This window comes from Colobus angolensis, unplaced genomic scaffold (assembly GCF_000951035.1).
Source record: "Colobus angolensis palliatus isolate OR3802 unplaced genomic scaffold, Cang.pa_1.0 Scaffold272, whole genome shotgun sequence".
In the NCBI taxonomy this organism is placed as follows: Eukaryota; Metazoa; Chordata; class Mammalia; order Primates; family Cercopithecidae; genus Colobus; species Colobus angolensis.
The window spans coordinates 967,369-983,777 of NW_012115955.1; the positions used below are offsets into that span (position 1 = coordinate 967,369).

The 16,409-nt window shown below is 40.1% G+C and overlaps 1 protein-coding gene across 1 annotated transcript in view; it reads left to right on the forward strand.

The window, feature by feature from the left end:
* Window positions 1-12,928, forward strand: part of AUH (AU RNA binding protein/enoyl-CoA hydratase) — a 143,329-nt gene extending 130,401 nt beyond the window's left edge. Inside the window, exons 8-11 of the mRNA XM_011948030.1 lie at window positions 5,584-5,771; window positions 9,438-9,488; window positions 10,630-10,677; window positions 12,303-12,928. Coding sequence (XP_011803420.1) covers window positions 5,584-5,771; window positions 9,438-9,488; window positions 10,630-10,677; window positions 12,303-12,380 — 365 coding nt within the window. The 3' untranslated portion in view covers window positions 12,381-12,928. The remainder of the gene's footprint in view (window positions 1-5,583; window positions 5,772-9,437; window positions 9,489-10,629; window positions 10,678-12,302) is intronic.
* Window positions 12,929-16,409: the final 3,481 nt, after the last annotated feature.

Genomic DNA, 16,409 nt, shown 5'->3' on the forward strand with positions numbered 1-16,409 from the left:
TGAAATGACAGAAATATTATACTTGCTTTTCTGTGGAAGGAAAGGTGCTATAAATTTACTACCCCTCAAGGTTTGAGGCACTTGTTTTTTAACATTTATTTTTAACTGACAAATAATTGTATATTTATGGGTACAATGTGGTAATTTTGTTTTTGTTTTTATATTTTTGGAGACAGATCTCGCTCTGTCACCCAGGCCGGACTGCAGCACACAATCATAGCTCACTGTAGCATCACTTCCTAGGCTCAGATGATCCTCCTGCTTCAGCCTCTGTGGTTAGCATGCGATGCCTGGCTGATTTTGTATCTCTGTGTGTGGTAGAGACGGAGTCTTGCTATGTTGGCCTGGCTGGTCTCAAACTCCTGGGCTCAAGCTATCCCCCTGCCCCAGCCTCCCAAAGTGCTGTGATTACAGGTGTGAGCCACCACCATGCCTGGCCATGGTATATTGATCTATGTAAGCATTGTAGAAAGAGTCAGTCAAGCTAAGTAACATATCCACTACTTCACCAACTTATCTTTTTTTGTGTGGTGAGAACATTCAAAGTCATACACTACATACTATTATTAACTGTGGTCGCTGTGAGATCTTTGTTTTTAGTGGAAGCCTTGTGAGCTATCCTGGAATTCTCAGCTTAGCTTCACATTTCTTCTCATACCCAGTAGTACCATGGAGTACCTGCAGGAGTGTCCTGGGAATGTGTTACTTGCTGATATCGTAACCCTGAGTATATGGCTCTGGCCCAGGGAGCCTCAGAGCAGATCCTGACCAGGAGTCAGGGCTCTGTGTTGGAAGCTGTTGGGATGGACAGTGTGAGTTTGAATAGTTTTGTAGACCTCTGTCACCTTGAATGCATTAGGGCTGCTTGTCAGACTGAAACAATTATAATTTCACCAAGGGCAATCCTATTTTTTAATTCCACTGCTTAATTTCATCAGTTACCAAGACTCTTTAGGAATCGTAAATTCAAATGCCTAAGGGAACTAGCAGATTATATGATCTAATCTAATGAAGCAAGCCTGGTGTAAACAATCAACTGACAGAAATAGGATACACTGTCTTCACTTTTACCTAACTCTGAGTTAATATTGGAATTTGATATTCAGAATTAAGAAAAGGTGAATTGAAGTAATTTTTTTTCTACTTCTCTTCTTTACATTTGGAGCTTACAGTCTGATGCCAGGCATGGCTGCTAACTAGGGAGGCTGAGGCAGGAGCATCATTTGAGCCTAGGAGGTGGATGCTACAGTGAGCTATAATTGCACCAAGATTTCAGTGGCACATCTCGTCTTTTGGATTGGGATGTTTTTCTGCACTGTTTGACTTCCTTAACCAGCAAGAGTACTGAGTTTCATTTAATTTAACTATAGAAAATGCCTGTTGGTAAATGTAAGTACTTTCAAGCTAGAAAAGAATGTTGGCATAAAATGTTTTGCCATTTGGGGTAACTATTCCTGAGATATTTGTAAAAATCTTAGATTCCATATCAATCATGTTTAGTTGTCCAGTATTGCATTGTAACTTCCATTTGTAAAGTTCTTTGCTCATGGTAGCATTAGTAATTGAGAAAGGCAAACTGAACAGATTATATCATTTTTATAAAATTTGAAATCATGAATTTTGTATGCCTGAGGAGTGGAGGGGACAGTTTACTTTCAGTTCCCCACATGTAAAAATATATATAATTCAGGCCATCAGTCTTAGATTTCTGCAAACTGAGATAATTTCTTGCCAAACAAATGTTCTAAAAGTTAAAATTTCATTGGGAATGAGTGAATGAAATCATGTATTTGTGTAATCATTTAAGAATGTCCCTTTCAAGAAGTAGTGTTGGGAATACTTTATACCCTATGCAAAAATTAACACAAAACTGATCAAAGACCGTAGCATAAGAACTAAAAGTATACAACTCTTAGAAGAAAGCATAAAGAAAAAGCTTTATAACATTGGATTTGGCAGTCATTTCTTGGATATGACACTGATAACACAGGCAACAAGAGAAAAAAGAGGTAAATTGGACCAAAATTAAAAGACTTTTATGCATCAGACACTATCAACAGAGTGAAAAGGCAACCCATGGGATGGGAGAAAATATTTGCAAGTCTGTATCTGATAAAGGATTAATATCCAGAATGTATAAAGAACTCCTATAACTCAACAAATGAAACAACTCAAGACGCAAATTAAAAATAGGCAAAGAACTTTAAATAGACATTTCTCCAAAGACGATATATGGATAACCAATAAGCACATGAAAACTTGCTGTTTGTCACTAGTCATTAGGGAAAAGCATCACTACTCACAGCGAAATTGTTACCAAAACACCAGGGGTTTGGTCTAGGTCCTCCTGCTCACCGCACAGAAAGCCCGTCACTGTCACGACAAGTACTGCCAAGGAAGAAGGTTTTAATTGGCTGCTGCTGCTGAGATGGAAGCTCAGCCTCAAATTCATCTCCCTAACCCACTAAAACTAGGGGTTTATATAGCAGGGAAGAAATGTGACAATGTGGAAGAAAACAAGAACTAGGGAGGGGCAAGGAGTCGTCTGGTGTGGTGATCTGTGGAGTTTTGGTTCTTTGATACTTTTCTTTGAAAGGCCCGAAGGTCCTTCTCTGGGGAAGAAACTCAGAACAGATGCAAGTTTCAAGCTTTAACAGCAGAAGGGTCAATTTCTGTGTTTATCCCAAAAGAACTGTCTATGGGACTATTGGGCGGGTTTCAAAATGCTACTGCGCACCCATTAGGATGGCTACTATTAAAAAAAAAAAATAGTAAGTGTTGGTGAGGGTGTAGAGAAATGGGAATTCTTGTTCTCTGTTGGTAGGAATGTAAAATGGTTTGGTGACCATGGAGAACATTATGGTGATTTCTCAAAACATTAAACTAGAATTACTGTATGATCCAGCAGTCCCAGTCTGTGTATATTGAAAGCAGAATTGAAAGCAGGGTCTTGAAGAGGTATTTGTATATCAGTGTTCATAGCAGCATTATTCACCATAGCCAAAAGGTAAAGCAACCCAGGGATGAATGGGTAAGCACGGTGTGGTGTATACGTACAAAGGAATGTTATTCAGCCTTAAAAAGGAATGGATTTCTGACACATGCTACCACAGAGGTGAATCTTGAGGACATTATGCTAAGTGAACAGCTGAATCACAAAAAGACAAATACTGAATTTGTCAGTATTTGTGATGTCATCCAAAAAGGTCAAGTCCTGGATGCAGCGTTAGTGGGTGAGCCGCGCTGAGGGTTTTCCCCTGGTTCCTGTGGTGCACTGGTTTCAGCGAGTCAGAAAGGCAGCTCTCTTCTGCACCATACCTCTAGCCTCCATGGCAGGCCCGCCAGCCAGCTGTTGTGTTGTGCATCCAGCTTATGAAACAAAGTGTCCAGCTGTCTGCACCTCAGCTTAAGGGACTGGGTCTTTTTCATAGTGTTAGTTACCACCTACATGACTGTTACTTTGTTAAGTTTCTGCAAAAATCCTCATACCTCAGAGTCGTACTATAAATGGAACAATATGATGAACGAGTGTGAGCTTCAGGGACTTGGAAAATGTTGTTTACGTTGGATAAAAAGTGTGACATTAACAATGTGGGTCACATTTGTTAATTTTGACCAGTCTACATTAAACTTTTCATAGAACAAGAAAAAGACCATTTCCTAATATGCTTATCATGAATAATATCTATTCGTTAAGTTCTTCAGACTCATCAAAATTCTTGTCAGCTCCATGAGTAAATATAGTTATCTGAGTTATATTTATATCTGTGTTCTAATCAGCTGCCATTGGAAGCACCATAAATAGCTTGTCTTTTCCATGCAGCTTATCCCATAAGTTCTCAGACCTATCTTTACTACACTGAGCAACATCATTGTCGAAAGTTAAATTTAAATTTGTCAATGCTTCATTGTCTTCAGGCACATATTTTCTGCTGTATCGAGTAAACACCTGTATAAACTCACCATCTCTAACTGCTTGGGCAGCTTAAACATGTAATAACTGCATTTTGCAGTGGCATTATTGTATTTGTTTGAAAACAATCTGTATTGAAAATATGAGTCCTTTTGCAATTCATTCAGGGTTTCTTTTTCTAAATATTACTTGTTTTGTAAATATTAGTTATGATTCTTAATATGGCTTGCTTAATAATGGCATCTTAAGCTCTGTTCTTCCAACTGAGGCATACCTTATTAAACGTGTGCCTTCTTGTGGTCTTTAATTTTTTTCCACTTTTCATAGAGATGTGAACAAGAAATGATTTTGCTTTCCTTTAAAGGAAAAAGGAAAAGTACTGGAGTAATGCTTTCTGGAGCATTGCAGTAATGGAGGGTGGTGGACACTGGCACATGAAAAAATGTTGTATCTAAAAGGCACAGCTGCAGTTGATACAGGTGGAAGTTGGTTTTTTAGATAAAATCACTCATCTAGTTTTAAATGTTGCTAACTAATGCAGAAAGAAAAGTTTTGAATTTTGTAGGCCAAGTGAAATCCAGTGAGTGAGCTTGTGTAGATGGTGGGCGTCAGTTTGCTTTTCCTGCTCTGTGAGGGGGCAGTCCACTGCTCCTCTGCCTCCTGGCACAGCCGTTGATAGGGTGAGATTTAGGTGAACACTGATGTTGAAGCTGTTGTCATATTCTTCTTGGTAGACATTGAGGCTAGACCTCTGTTACCTGCTTTTGCCCAGCTTTGTGTTTAATGAGATCCCGTCCTCTCACTGGAAGATACTGTAGTGAATACTTAGATGGATCTAGTGAGTTAGGCCATCTTCAGCAAAATAGGCATCTTTTGCTGCAGAACTGTTTTGACCTAGGTTTACCCTAAATCATACTAATATACCCAGTGTGTTCCCTTGGAGTTGAAGAGTTAATCAACTCCTGAAGTCCCTAAAGTAGTAAGTGGCAACGTCATAACTAAATGCATGGCTTCTGACTCCACACACAGTGGATTTTTCTCACCAACTAGTAAAGGGGTATGTTTATGTGAGAGAGCGTCTCCGAGAGAAGAGCTAACAGAGATGACCAGAACTTGCACTGAGAAAATAACAACCACCAGGACAAAGCCTGTTTTCATGAGTCATTGTCTGGTTTTATTTCTAAATTAAAATTTGTTTACAGTGTATTCACCATAAAGGATTCTTTAAAAAAAAAAATGAGTTGAATGTCTCACAATGTGTTAAGATTTATTTAAGCTGAAAGAAGAATGCCAAGCTTGGGGAACTCTGCCTTTCTAATCAGTGGACTTTCTGGCTGGCACTGCCTGTCCACTGCTGTTCACCTGATGGTTACTGACGCGGTGATGACTGTGGGTTGGACTCAGAGTATGTCAGAGAGGTTGCAGGTGATACTCAGTGCCAAAATCACTTAATAAGGATGTAAGGTTCTCACGTCCTTTTTTGGTGTTATTAGTTTTATAAGGGAATTAAGAAATTAGATCCTGTTCCGAAGTAGTTTTCCAGCTACTAATTTTAACATATAAACTTCTGGCCCTGGTTTATTTTTATAAATGAAGATACGAAACACTGGAGTGTTAAAACTAATCATTGGTCTCAAATCATTGCCTTTTCTCTCTCCTTCACCCCTCAGGGGGAACTCAGCGATTGCCACGCGCCATTGGAATGTCTCTGGCCAAGGAGCTCATATTCTCTGCGCGAGTCCTCGATGGCCAAGAAGCTAAAGCAGTGGGCTTAATCAGCCACGTTCTGGAACAGAACCAGGAGGGAGATGCTGCCTACAGAAAGGCCCTGGACCTGGCCAGAGAGTTTTTACCTCAGGTATTTCTCATTAGAGTTTATTTTTTCTCATTTTAGGAAACTTTATAACACTTTGACTAAAACAGCAGTCATCTTGCCTACCGAAGAAGTCCCTGGCTTGCTTCCAAGTAAAGGGATGCATGGGCTGTGTAAAACTAGAGCGGTTACACGAGATAAACACTACGATCCTGTGGAATTCAGATGAGGCTTTGAAGATGCTCCAAGCGTCTTCTCGTAGCCACACTTTGATAAAATATCCCTTGACAACACTTGTCATGTGTGCACAACTTCCTAGCCAGGTGTTTTAATGTGTTCACCAGCTGAGCGCTCTAACGGAAGCCGTAACCATGGAGAGAAAGAGTGATAGGGCTGGCTGTCACACTGGGCCACCCCAAGTCAAAATACATTGAAATATGCTGTTTTCTAGTAGGGTACCATAGTCTGTTGTGCCACAGTGGACTTTCATTGCAGTGGCTTCACTTGAAAAGTAAAGAGCCTGCTTGAAAAGCAATAGTTGTTTGTCTTTCTGTGTGTGTGCTTATGGTGGTGTAGGCATTGTGTGTGTGTGCTTACGGTGGTGTAGACATTGTGTGTCTGTGCTTATGGTGGTGTAGGCATTGTGTGTCTGTGCTTATGGTGGTGTAGGCATTCTGTGTGTGTGTGCTTATGGTGGTGTAGGCATTGTGTGTGTGTGTGCTTATGGTGGTGGAGGCATTGTGTGTGTGTGCTTATGGTGGTGGAGGCATCATGTGTATGTGCTTATGGTGGTGTAGGCATCATTTTCACTCCGTTGTGCTTTCCCACAAGTACACTTTCAAAATCTAGAACACGACACATATGGCTGACTCCGGAGTGGTATCAGTGGCCATGCACTGACAGTCCTCTTTTAAGCTTTTTGCATTCAGGTATATTTTTCAAATACGCCTTTGGTCTGAAATCATAAGATGAAAGGGCTTTAAATTGAGAGAAAGGGTCTTCTTTTGTGGTGTAAGCAGTAGTGATCTTTCTTTATTCCTAGTGGAATTTGAAGTTTTATAACCCCCTAACCATTTCTGGAGTCAAAATAGTTTTTCTCTCTAACTCAGGGTTGCTTGACTCAAACAGAATTCATAACCTTTTTGTGGGCTGTAGATCTTTTTGGGAATGCCATGAGATTCCAAATTCATGCATTTGAATCTTTTAAAAAATGCATGAATGTTCACATTTGTGCAGAGTCTCGCATCCAGTTTCAGAAAGTATTCTTGGCACTCAGCACAGGAGCCTTTGCTGACAAACGAGGCCCCACTCTGCTGGTATGCACCTGCTGAATCAGTTTTTAAAACCACACTGCCTGGCATTGACGCTCTGGTCCTTAATTAACTTAGGAGCTGTTAGCTCTTTTAGGGAAGGACCGTTACATAATTTATTCCCCATATAAGGTAATGCAGAGCCATACATTCAGTAGATGCTCAATGTGTGTTTGTTGGATTGATGGAAAGCAAATAAAAAAAGATTTTTGCCTTAAAAAGAAAAGATTCTCACTACAAACTTATTTATTCTCCCCAAATATGAGAGAAATCTCTACCTAAAGAGAAATTAAAGGTACCAGTATCAGGAGAGTAATAATTTGACTGAATATTGGTGTTATAACTTAGCTTGGCTTAAAACTTTATGACCAAAACATATCTCAGTTGAAAGAAAGGGGTGTGTTTCAGAAAGATTATGGCAGAATTCCAGTTGTGATGATCTGCGGAGCCTGCTCCTGGCCTCTTCACATGGATGTTCAGTTCTCTGCTTCAGAGCTCCCTACAGGCAGCTTATTATCCCCTTAGGGCCTGACTTGCTCTCTCTCCCATGATGCTCCTGTGACCACCATGCAGCAAATGCCACCACCATCCACACACCGCCCCGCCTGAGAACGTGAGCACCGTCCTCCCCTCTGCTCCCTCCTTCCACTCCCAGTGTGTCGAGCCGCATCCCACTGTGTGGTCACCCAGCCGTCATCACAGTCCCTGCGTGTGTGCCTTTGTCACCTTTCATTTGAAGGACACTCCTTCAGAATGTTGATTGTTAAAATTAATTTTCCTCCAGGTCAAATGTATAAGCAGATGTTGAGTTACTTCAGAAAATATGTGACTGCAAAATTATATGCACAAGTTACCAAATGAAGTTTGAGTGGAATCATCTTTATTTTTATGTTTGTTACTTTGTTGCCAAATGATTAGTCCTCCAGGTAACTGAAAGCTTCTGTAAAATTAGCATTTCTAGGTGATACCTGTATTATATATTACTTCCATTTATCTGAGAAAAAAGGCTTGTAAAGGAGAAAAGGCATTGGTTTTATGTTTTAAAGGGGGAAACATTAAATCAAGCACTGTCTCTAATAGCATTTTGAACTTTCCTGTTTTTCTCATGGTTTTCTAAACCTTACTTCCCAAACTGTGGTCTGTGGACCAGCAGCCTAGGCATCTTCTGGCAGCTTGTTAGACGTGCAGAATCTCAGGCCCATCTCAGACCCACTGAGTCCACATCTGCATTTCCACAAGAAGAATGGGGATTTGTGTGCATCTAGGAGTTTGACAAACACCTGTTCTTGGTCAGTTGACAATGAAAGTGGAAAAATTAGAGGAGCACACCGTTTAATGAAATGGATTGATTATCATGAAAAAAAAATGGTATTGGTGTCTACCACACAGGCAAATCACAGTGGGAAGAATTATCAATAAGATACTTGTCCACCAACTATAGCCTTGGAAATTGTGGCCTTTGAAAAAGATTTGTAAACATGATTTGGAGGAAAATTTAGACAGGTCAAATTTAATAATAGAAACTCCTCGATAGGAAAACATGTCTTTTCATGCATTCATCCATGTCACCATCCAAGAGTCCTTTGCTGTGCTTGTTGTTTAGAGACTACCTTGTGTTTTAATTCAAAAGAGCATTCAGTTCAAAATATAGCATTGAATTCACGTTCATCACCTATAAACAGTATTTAGGACTTTAAAATGTGATCAAATAATGAAATTCCATCTGAGGTAGGATAGCTTGGTAAGAGTTTGGCTTCTGCAAGAAAGACACAGGTAACATTTTCCTTCTCACAGCAGATATCCAGTTCATTCCTCAGTGACTCTTCTACATCCTGAAAGACTTATGTAGACTTCAATTTTATTTGTGCTGTGGCAGCACTGCCTAGAGGACACTCTTGATTAATCCACCATCATTACTATTAGTTATCAAGGCTAACGGAGGAAAGATAGAGAGCCAGTGTCTGAAAGAGATGATACCAGAACCCTACCTTAATCAATAGCAACAGCCTCATCCCCAGCCCAAGCTTCTGTCAAAACCCCTAATTGGTATACTACTGAGGCGAAGACCTTACCTCCTTTTCCTTCCTCTACTTAACTTCTAGGAAGTGTTGCCGAAGAACAGCAAGCTCACAGCTGGACATGCACTACCTGCTCATCTTTAAGGATCTGGAGTTTGCAGCATAACAGAACATTGTGGAATCTAAATAATGTGCTGATGCAATTGTTGCAGTTGCTCTTTAATTACAGCCTTGCAAGGCTCAGAAAATTTTCCGTCTAGTGTCTGACAGCCATTGCTGGCTCTGCCATGGATCCAGTGGTGGGAATTCTGAATTTTAATGAGATATACAACATAATTTGCATAAATAATAATTAAAGTCTGTTTCTTTAATTTGAATTTTAGGGACCTGTTGCAATGAGAGTGGCAAAATTAGCAATTAATCAAGGGATGGAGGTAGGTTCCTTAATGCTTGAGTTTGTTTTGGGAATGGAGAGTGGAGATTTAATTTAAATGAACCATGTTTAGACTTCCACATTTTTTTTTAAGCTCTAAAATATGGTTGTTTAAATGCTACTATTTACTGAAAGCTACTGAAGTTCCTCGCAGCTACGTCATTTATTTCATTCTTACGGTTATTGCTAATTCAGTATCATAAGCACAGAATTCAGTAATTTTATCAGTGCCCTGAAGCTTATGACATGCTCATTACTTTTGCCATCGAGTTAGTAGACAGATTTATTGGCTAGTAGTTCATAGAAAACCAGAGGAACAGGGCATTCTGTGTATTTTTAGCATCGGTATTATATTACATAAAACATTCCAAGGAGAACTCCTAGCTCTCTCCACCTTTGCTTCTCAGTGTGCCTTCTGCAGGGAGGCACACGCAATGCAAGGTGAATCCTTTGTGTGTCCTGGGGGTACCCCAGGGAGATGACTCCAAAAGAGTGGAGGTCCCAGGCCAGGGAGGAGGAGATGGTGCACATACCCATTTATTGGACTTTTCATGGCAGTTGTTATATTTTGGTTAAATTATGGGTATTTTGAAGATAAGTGCTTCCTTCTTGCAGACTGAGTAACCTCCATATCTTCCTGGGCTGTATAGCAGTAAAAAGAGATGGACTTTATTAGCAGTAAATACAGTTTCATAAATTTGCAAAAGTATTTGGTTTATTTAAATATTTACATAATGGTAACAATACTAATAGCAAATACCTTATATAGCTTAGATGCTATGTACTAAGCATCATGAGTGTGTGTGTGTGTTGCGATATAAAGGCCTCACCTGGATTAACTCATTTAATCCTCACAATTCTCACATTTGGTGAGCATTATAAGTAGCCCCTTGTTCAGACATGCCTCTTTGAAGCACAGAGAGGTTAAATAACTTCCCCAAGTAACTCAGCTCCCAAGTGACGGAGTCCGAACGAACCCAGGAAGCCTGGTTCTGTGTCTCATGTTGGTCACACTCTGTCTGCTGAACTATGTCAAAGGATTGGGTGCTTTGGGGGTAGGGTTATTCAGTTTGAATTTCTATTGACTGTACCATATTTTACAAAGTTATTTCTGCTGAAATGGATTATGTTTTTATTCTCAGGTCGATTTAGTAACAGGGTTAGCCATAGAAGAAGCTTGTTATGCTCAGGTATGTAATACAATCACAGATTCAATGAGGATGACCCTTACAAATTGTATTTACCTTTTGTATAGTTCAAATGAATTTCACTGAGCAAGATTACCCTTGTGCCCATTCCAAAATCATACAAATGGGTTGAAGTTACTTGTTTCTGCTATTTGTTACCAGCTGTTATGACCGATTCTGTTCCACAGGAATGTCTCTTGTCTATATAATATGGAAAACTCTTAGAGTAACTGAGTCAGTCCTGGGTGTGCAGGAGCTGTCTCTCTAGGCTTATGCTTTCTTTTGCGCGTATCGCCCTGGCCTCCCACTCCAGTGTAGAGAGGTAGAGGAGAGTGGTGGTGAGCGTGTGCCAGCCCACACAACCTGGGGTGAGACTCCTTGGCTTTTCCTGAACTTCTGAGCCTTCTCTCCTGCCCACTGAAAGTTCACTAATGAAGTAATAGTTTTATTTTTTACACAACCAGCACTTTTCATCTGTAAGTTTTGCATTTGTGGGTTCAACCAAGTGTAAATTGAAAATATTCAGGGGGAAAAAAAGGATAATTGCATCTGTACTGAACATGTACTGACTTTTTTCCTTATCATTATTCCCTAAACAATGTAACAACTGTGTACATGCCATTTATATTATATTAGGTATTATAAATAATCTAGAGATGATTTAAAGTATACAGGAGGATGTGCATATGTAATATGATATGCCATTTTATTAATATGTAAGGGACTGGAGTATCTGCAGATTTTGGCATCTGCAGGAGGTCCTGTAACCAATCCCCTGCAGATACTGAGGGATGACTGCATACAAATTAGTAGGTCTCCCAGTAGAGGAAAAAAAATGTTCTCCCTTTTTCGTCTTTCTCTGAAAGATAAACTTCATTTGAAATAGCAAAAAAGTTTTGTTCTACCTTTCCTGAGAGTTGGAAACTGCATGAGCCCTCGTTTAAAGGAGCAGTATCTAGAGTGTGACTCTGTGCCCAGCCTGTGTATATAAATCGCCACCTGTCATTGATGAGTATATTCCATGAGGAAAGTGAACTGCACATGTCTTAGAAATAGACTCAGAGCCCAAAGAAAAATTTTAAAAGCACATTTGGCCATAAATTACACCTTAACTAAATGTAAAAACTAGAAATTATACAAGGTATTCTTCAGACCACAATGGAATTAAACTAGACATCAATAAAAGAAAGATTTCTAGAAAAGCCCAAAATATTGGGTGATTAAACAACACCTTTCTAAATAATGTTGTATGTCAACAATGTCTTGAGGAATTATAAAATATTTTGAATTAAATTAAAATGAAAATACAACTTCTCAAAGTTTGTGGGATATATTGAAATCAGTGCTTAGATAGAAATAGCATTAGATACATGTATTAGAGAAAAGATCTAAATCAATAATAACCTTCCATTTTATTAGGAAACTAGAAAAAGAAGAGCAAAATGAGGTAGAGAAGTACTTGGAGTAAGACGGATGAGTTTGGTTACATAATAAGGAGAATTGTTCAGGTGACTGATAGATTTCAAAATTTTAGAATGTGGTTTTAAGTAGTTTTCTTAGATAGTGCTTGATAAACTTTTACAGCTGTTTTAACATTTTTGACATATTTAATATTTTGTTTTTCTTAGACCATTCCAACGAAAGACAGACTTGAAGGTCTTCTTGCTTTTAAAGAGAAAAGGCCCCCTCGCTATAAAGGGGAATAAAAGGAAGAGAAATTCTTAAGATACCAATGTAATAAATGTACTTCTGGAAGTGTCTTTCGGGTCCACTGTATGCCTCAGCACATGGAATCTCAGTGACCAAAGTGAAGAGCAAATTATTCATATAGTGTAGTAAGCATCCAGAATGGACCCATCCGTGTACTTCATTCAAATGTGTAAATGTCATACTCATTTCAGATTTGTAAAGCTAGTAGTGTATATTGTCAGAAACAGAATCAAAGTTAGATATACATTTTTAAATATTTACTGCATATGCGGCTTTCTGTTCTTAATTTTTTAATGTGAATAATTTATATATTGCACATTCTAGGGGATAATATTGATTGTATGTCTACTGTGCTGCATTAAGAAAATAAAATTTCTATATGCCAAAAATGGGAAGTTATACCAAATGAAGTTTCTAAGTAATTAATGCATATGAACAGATACATATAAATATACATATATCTGAACCTGAAAAATGAACTGATAGATACTCTGAGTGAAAACTACCTAATACAAATAAAATCAGTGAAAAGAAAACATGGGAATTTTTCTCTTACCCCATTCTTTTTGAATTGACTAAATCACTGCATGCTGGACTTTAGAAGAAACAGCCCTTTCATTGCTGCTTCTGTCAGGCAACCTCTTCACATCATCAGTCCCGTAATACAGTATCGAAGGTGAAGAATTAATCCAAAGACTGAAGCCAAAGAACCGAAGCGGACAGGAGACCTGGTGAAGTGGGACTTCCAGGACCTCTGCCCAGCAAGTGGCCTGGCCCCCGGGCCTAGGAAAGGTGATGTTTACACACAAAGGAGGAAAGAAAGTGGGGCAGCCAGGATTGGAGCATGGAAATGGCTTGGGGTCATGGATTAAAGTGGAGACTGTTCTCTGCTTCCTTACCCTCAGCTATTTGCATCCAATTTCTGTAAGGGAAAGAGGTGAACTTAAAACAACCCTTTGTCCTAACAAACACCTGCCTTCCTACCCAGGCCAGGCTAAGAAACCGTAAACAGGGGCCTCCAGGTTGCATGCCTGAGTAGCCGTACCTGGGAAGTAGGCATTGATAGGTGTGTGGGACATCGGAAACTAGAGAATTCGCTGTGGAAAAAGGAAGGAGAACATTCTGATGCCCTTAAGTAAGTTGAGATAGCTCTATTTTGCATTCATTTTACCAAACCACACTGCCTTCCTAGTTGGTGCCAGGTCGGAGTCTGGTCATGCTGGAGACGACGTCCCTGGGAGTGCCCCTTGCCCGCTGAACACTGCAGCAAGCTTCACTGTGGTGCAGCCCAGCTGTGTCCTTAAGGTGTCCTCTCACATGTCCACGTGTCCGATAAACACCCATTTTACTGTGGATTTACGTCCTCATCATGGCGACTTCATTGCTCTGTGAAAGCAGGTGGGCTTCATGTTTTAAATTCTGAAACTTACATTTTTTAACTTAGGAATTTGAACGCAACCTCAATTCTGAAATTCTTCTAAGAGGCAAATGTGGACTGGCCATCTGCTGCTGTCTGTCCTGACAAAGGTAGGCAGTGTCTTCACTAATGTCTGGACACTAAGGTGAGCGCTGTTTTCTTTATCACCTGAGGTGCTGAGGCTCTGCGGATTTGTGACGATTGCTCAGCTGATCATCATACTATAAAGAGGGCTTGTTAAAATTCACATTTGGCTCTCTCTGTGGTGGTCATATTGGGCAGCAGGCATGCCTGTGTTCCGATAAACTTGCTGAGCGGTTCGTTTTATGCATGATAATTTGCACCTAAAATGCTGATGGTGGTTTTCATAGCCCTTTAAAGGTTGCAGGGCCAGTTTGTCCTCTCCATGACATGCTAAGTACCACTTTCTCTTTGAGCAGGAAATATGTTATTAGGAAAAAATTATTAAGAGTGTGCTGTCGGGCCGGGCGCGGTGGCTCAAGCCTGTAATCCCAGCACTTTGGGAGGCCGAGACGGGCGGATCACAAGGTCAGGAGATCGAGACCATCCTGGCTAACACGGTGAAACCCCGTCTCTACTAAAAAAAATACAAAAAAACTAGCCGGGCGAGGCGGCGGGCGCCTGTAGTCCCAGCTACTCGGGAGGCTGAGGCAGGAGAATGGCGTAAACCCGGGAGGCGGAGCTTGCAGTGAGCTGAGATCCGGCCACTGCACTCCAGCCCGGGTGACAGAACGAGACTCCGTCTCAAAAAAAAAAAAAAAAAAAAAAAAAAGAGTGTGCTGTCTTAAGTCGTTTCTCTTAACTTGGATTCATAGTCTAGTCTACTGTCACTGAGTGAGCACTGTTTAATTTCCTAACAAGTTCTGATGAAGTCACTGGAATGTATCTGAAAGCCAAGTCCTGTAGTGACTTAAGATATTGGAGACTTCATGTATTATGGCAGAGAAAAGTGTCCACTTCTCTGAATAAACGTTTGCCTTTCTCTTGATTTTCCTTTCAGTATCAGTCTTGCTGCTAAGTAATCCTGATCCTCCCCCAAGTCAAGCTTACGGGTCTCTGGGTAGGGCCATGCCACCTAGGGAGGGGCCCCTGCATGGGCTGCTCCTCTTTCTGCAGCACACCGCCTATGGGTGCGCACGGCTGAAAATGCAGTAGACGTATCCGTGTGTTCCGACTAGGTTAGAGAAGACTCAAAAAAGGAGGATGAATGGTCAAGCACAGATAGAATTAAGAGGATGAAAGCAAAATAAAGGAAATATTTCCCGTTATCTCAGAGCATGAGGCCTACTGGTTTTGAAGTTATTTAGAGCTGGTTAATTTCTAACTTGTCTATGAAAGGAAAGGAAAAGAGATCTCCAAGTTTCTAAAGTTCTGAGGCAAGAGAAAAGCTCTAGTAATGGCCAAAATAAGAGTCAGGTTTTATGAGATTGATTTCTGTAATGTAAAGGATCATTTCATGTTTGCTTCGTTCTTAATAATGATGGATTTGGTTTTCCTGTCAATCATTTTTGTTGTCCTTGTTGTTCTAGCAATCAAAACTTGGCTTGTCACAAAGTGTTACTTTTCTGATAGCACTTTCTAAGTGCTTTGTGAATAGGCCAAAGTAGTGGAGTGTCAATTCATGGATCAGCACTTAGAAAAAGTGTATACCTGCACATGGGTGTGTGACTGGCCGGCCGTCAGCCCTTTTCCTCACTTGACCTGAACTTCTACTTCTGGTGATGTGCCCTACATTTGCTCTTATTTGGGCTCCAAAGATCCTGGCACACAGACATTCAGAAATAGTTAATCATGCCATTATTTGTCTACCGATCTAGTAAAATATTAACTAACACGTACGTCAGTATGTATTGAACTTTATCAGAATAGCAGTAGAAGTTATTTTCTCATAGTATATTAATAACTGTATACATGTTTCACAAAAAAATACAACATTTAAAAGTTAGTTGCTAATATTCTGGTAACACAATGTAAGAGGTGCTTTTCTGCGTAGATGAAGCAGGATACAGATTGTGATTTGAGCTATTTTGGGAGGCGGAAGGTGGTCGAATCCTCTGTTCAGTTGTATATGTGTCTCAGGCTCCAAAAAATCACTGTTTCAAATGCTTGCCTTTGAATTTGCACAGTCTTCTTTGGGACCTCCAAAAATTCAGCTACCCCTTAGAGCGTTAGCACCTAATAAGCTATTTAGTGTACACTATTTGTTTTCCAAAATAATTCTCAGGGCAGCATGAGATATCTGGGGACCTGGTGGGGAAAATAAAGGATGTCAAGGATAGACCAAGACATGCACCCGTGTGGCTTGGCAGCAGCCCTGGAGACATGCCCGTGTGGCAAGACATGAGATGGGCCCTCCTCCAGGAGCTGGCAGTTCCCTTGGGGGCCCCAAAGTGAGCTCCTAGGAACCAACATGTAAGTTACTTTTTAAAGGCCTAATATAGAAACAGTACTGTGTGGTATTTTGATTTAAGAAAACATTTTGACAAGATCACTGAAAATCCCCTTTAAATAAGATGAGCAAATAAGAGCTGGGTGTTATGATAATACTGAGTAACATTTATGAAGCCATTAATATCTACCAGGTGCT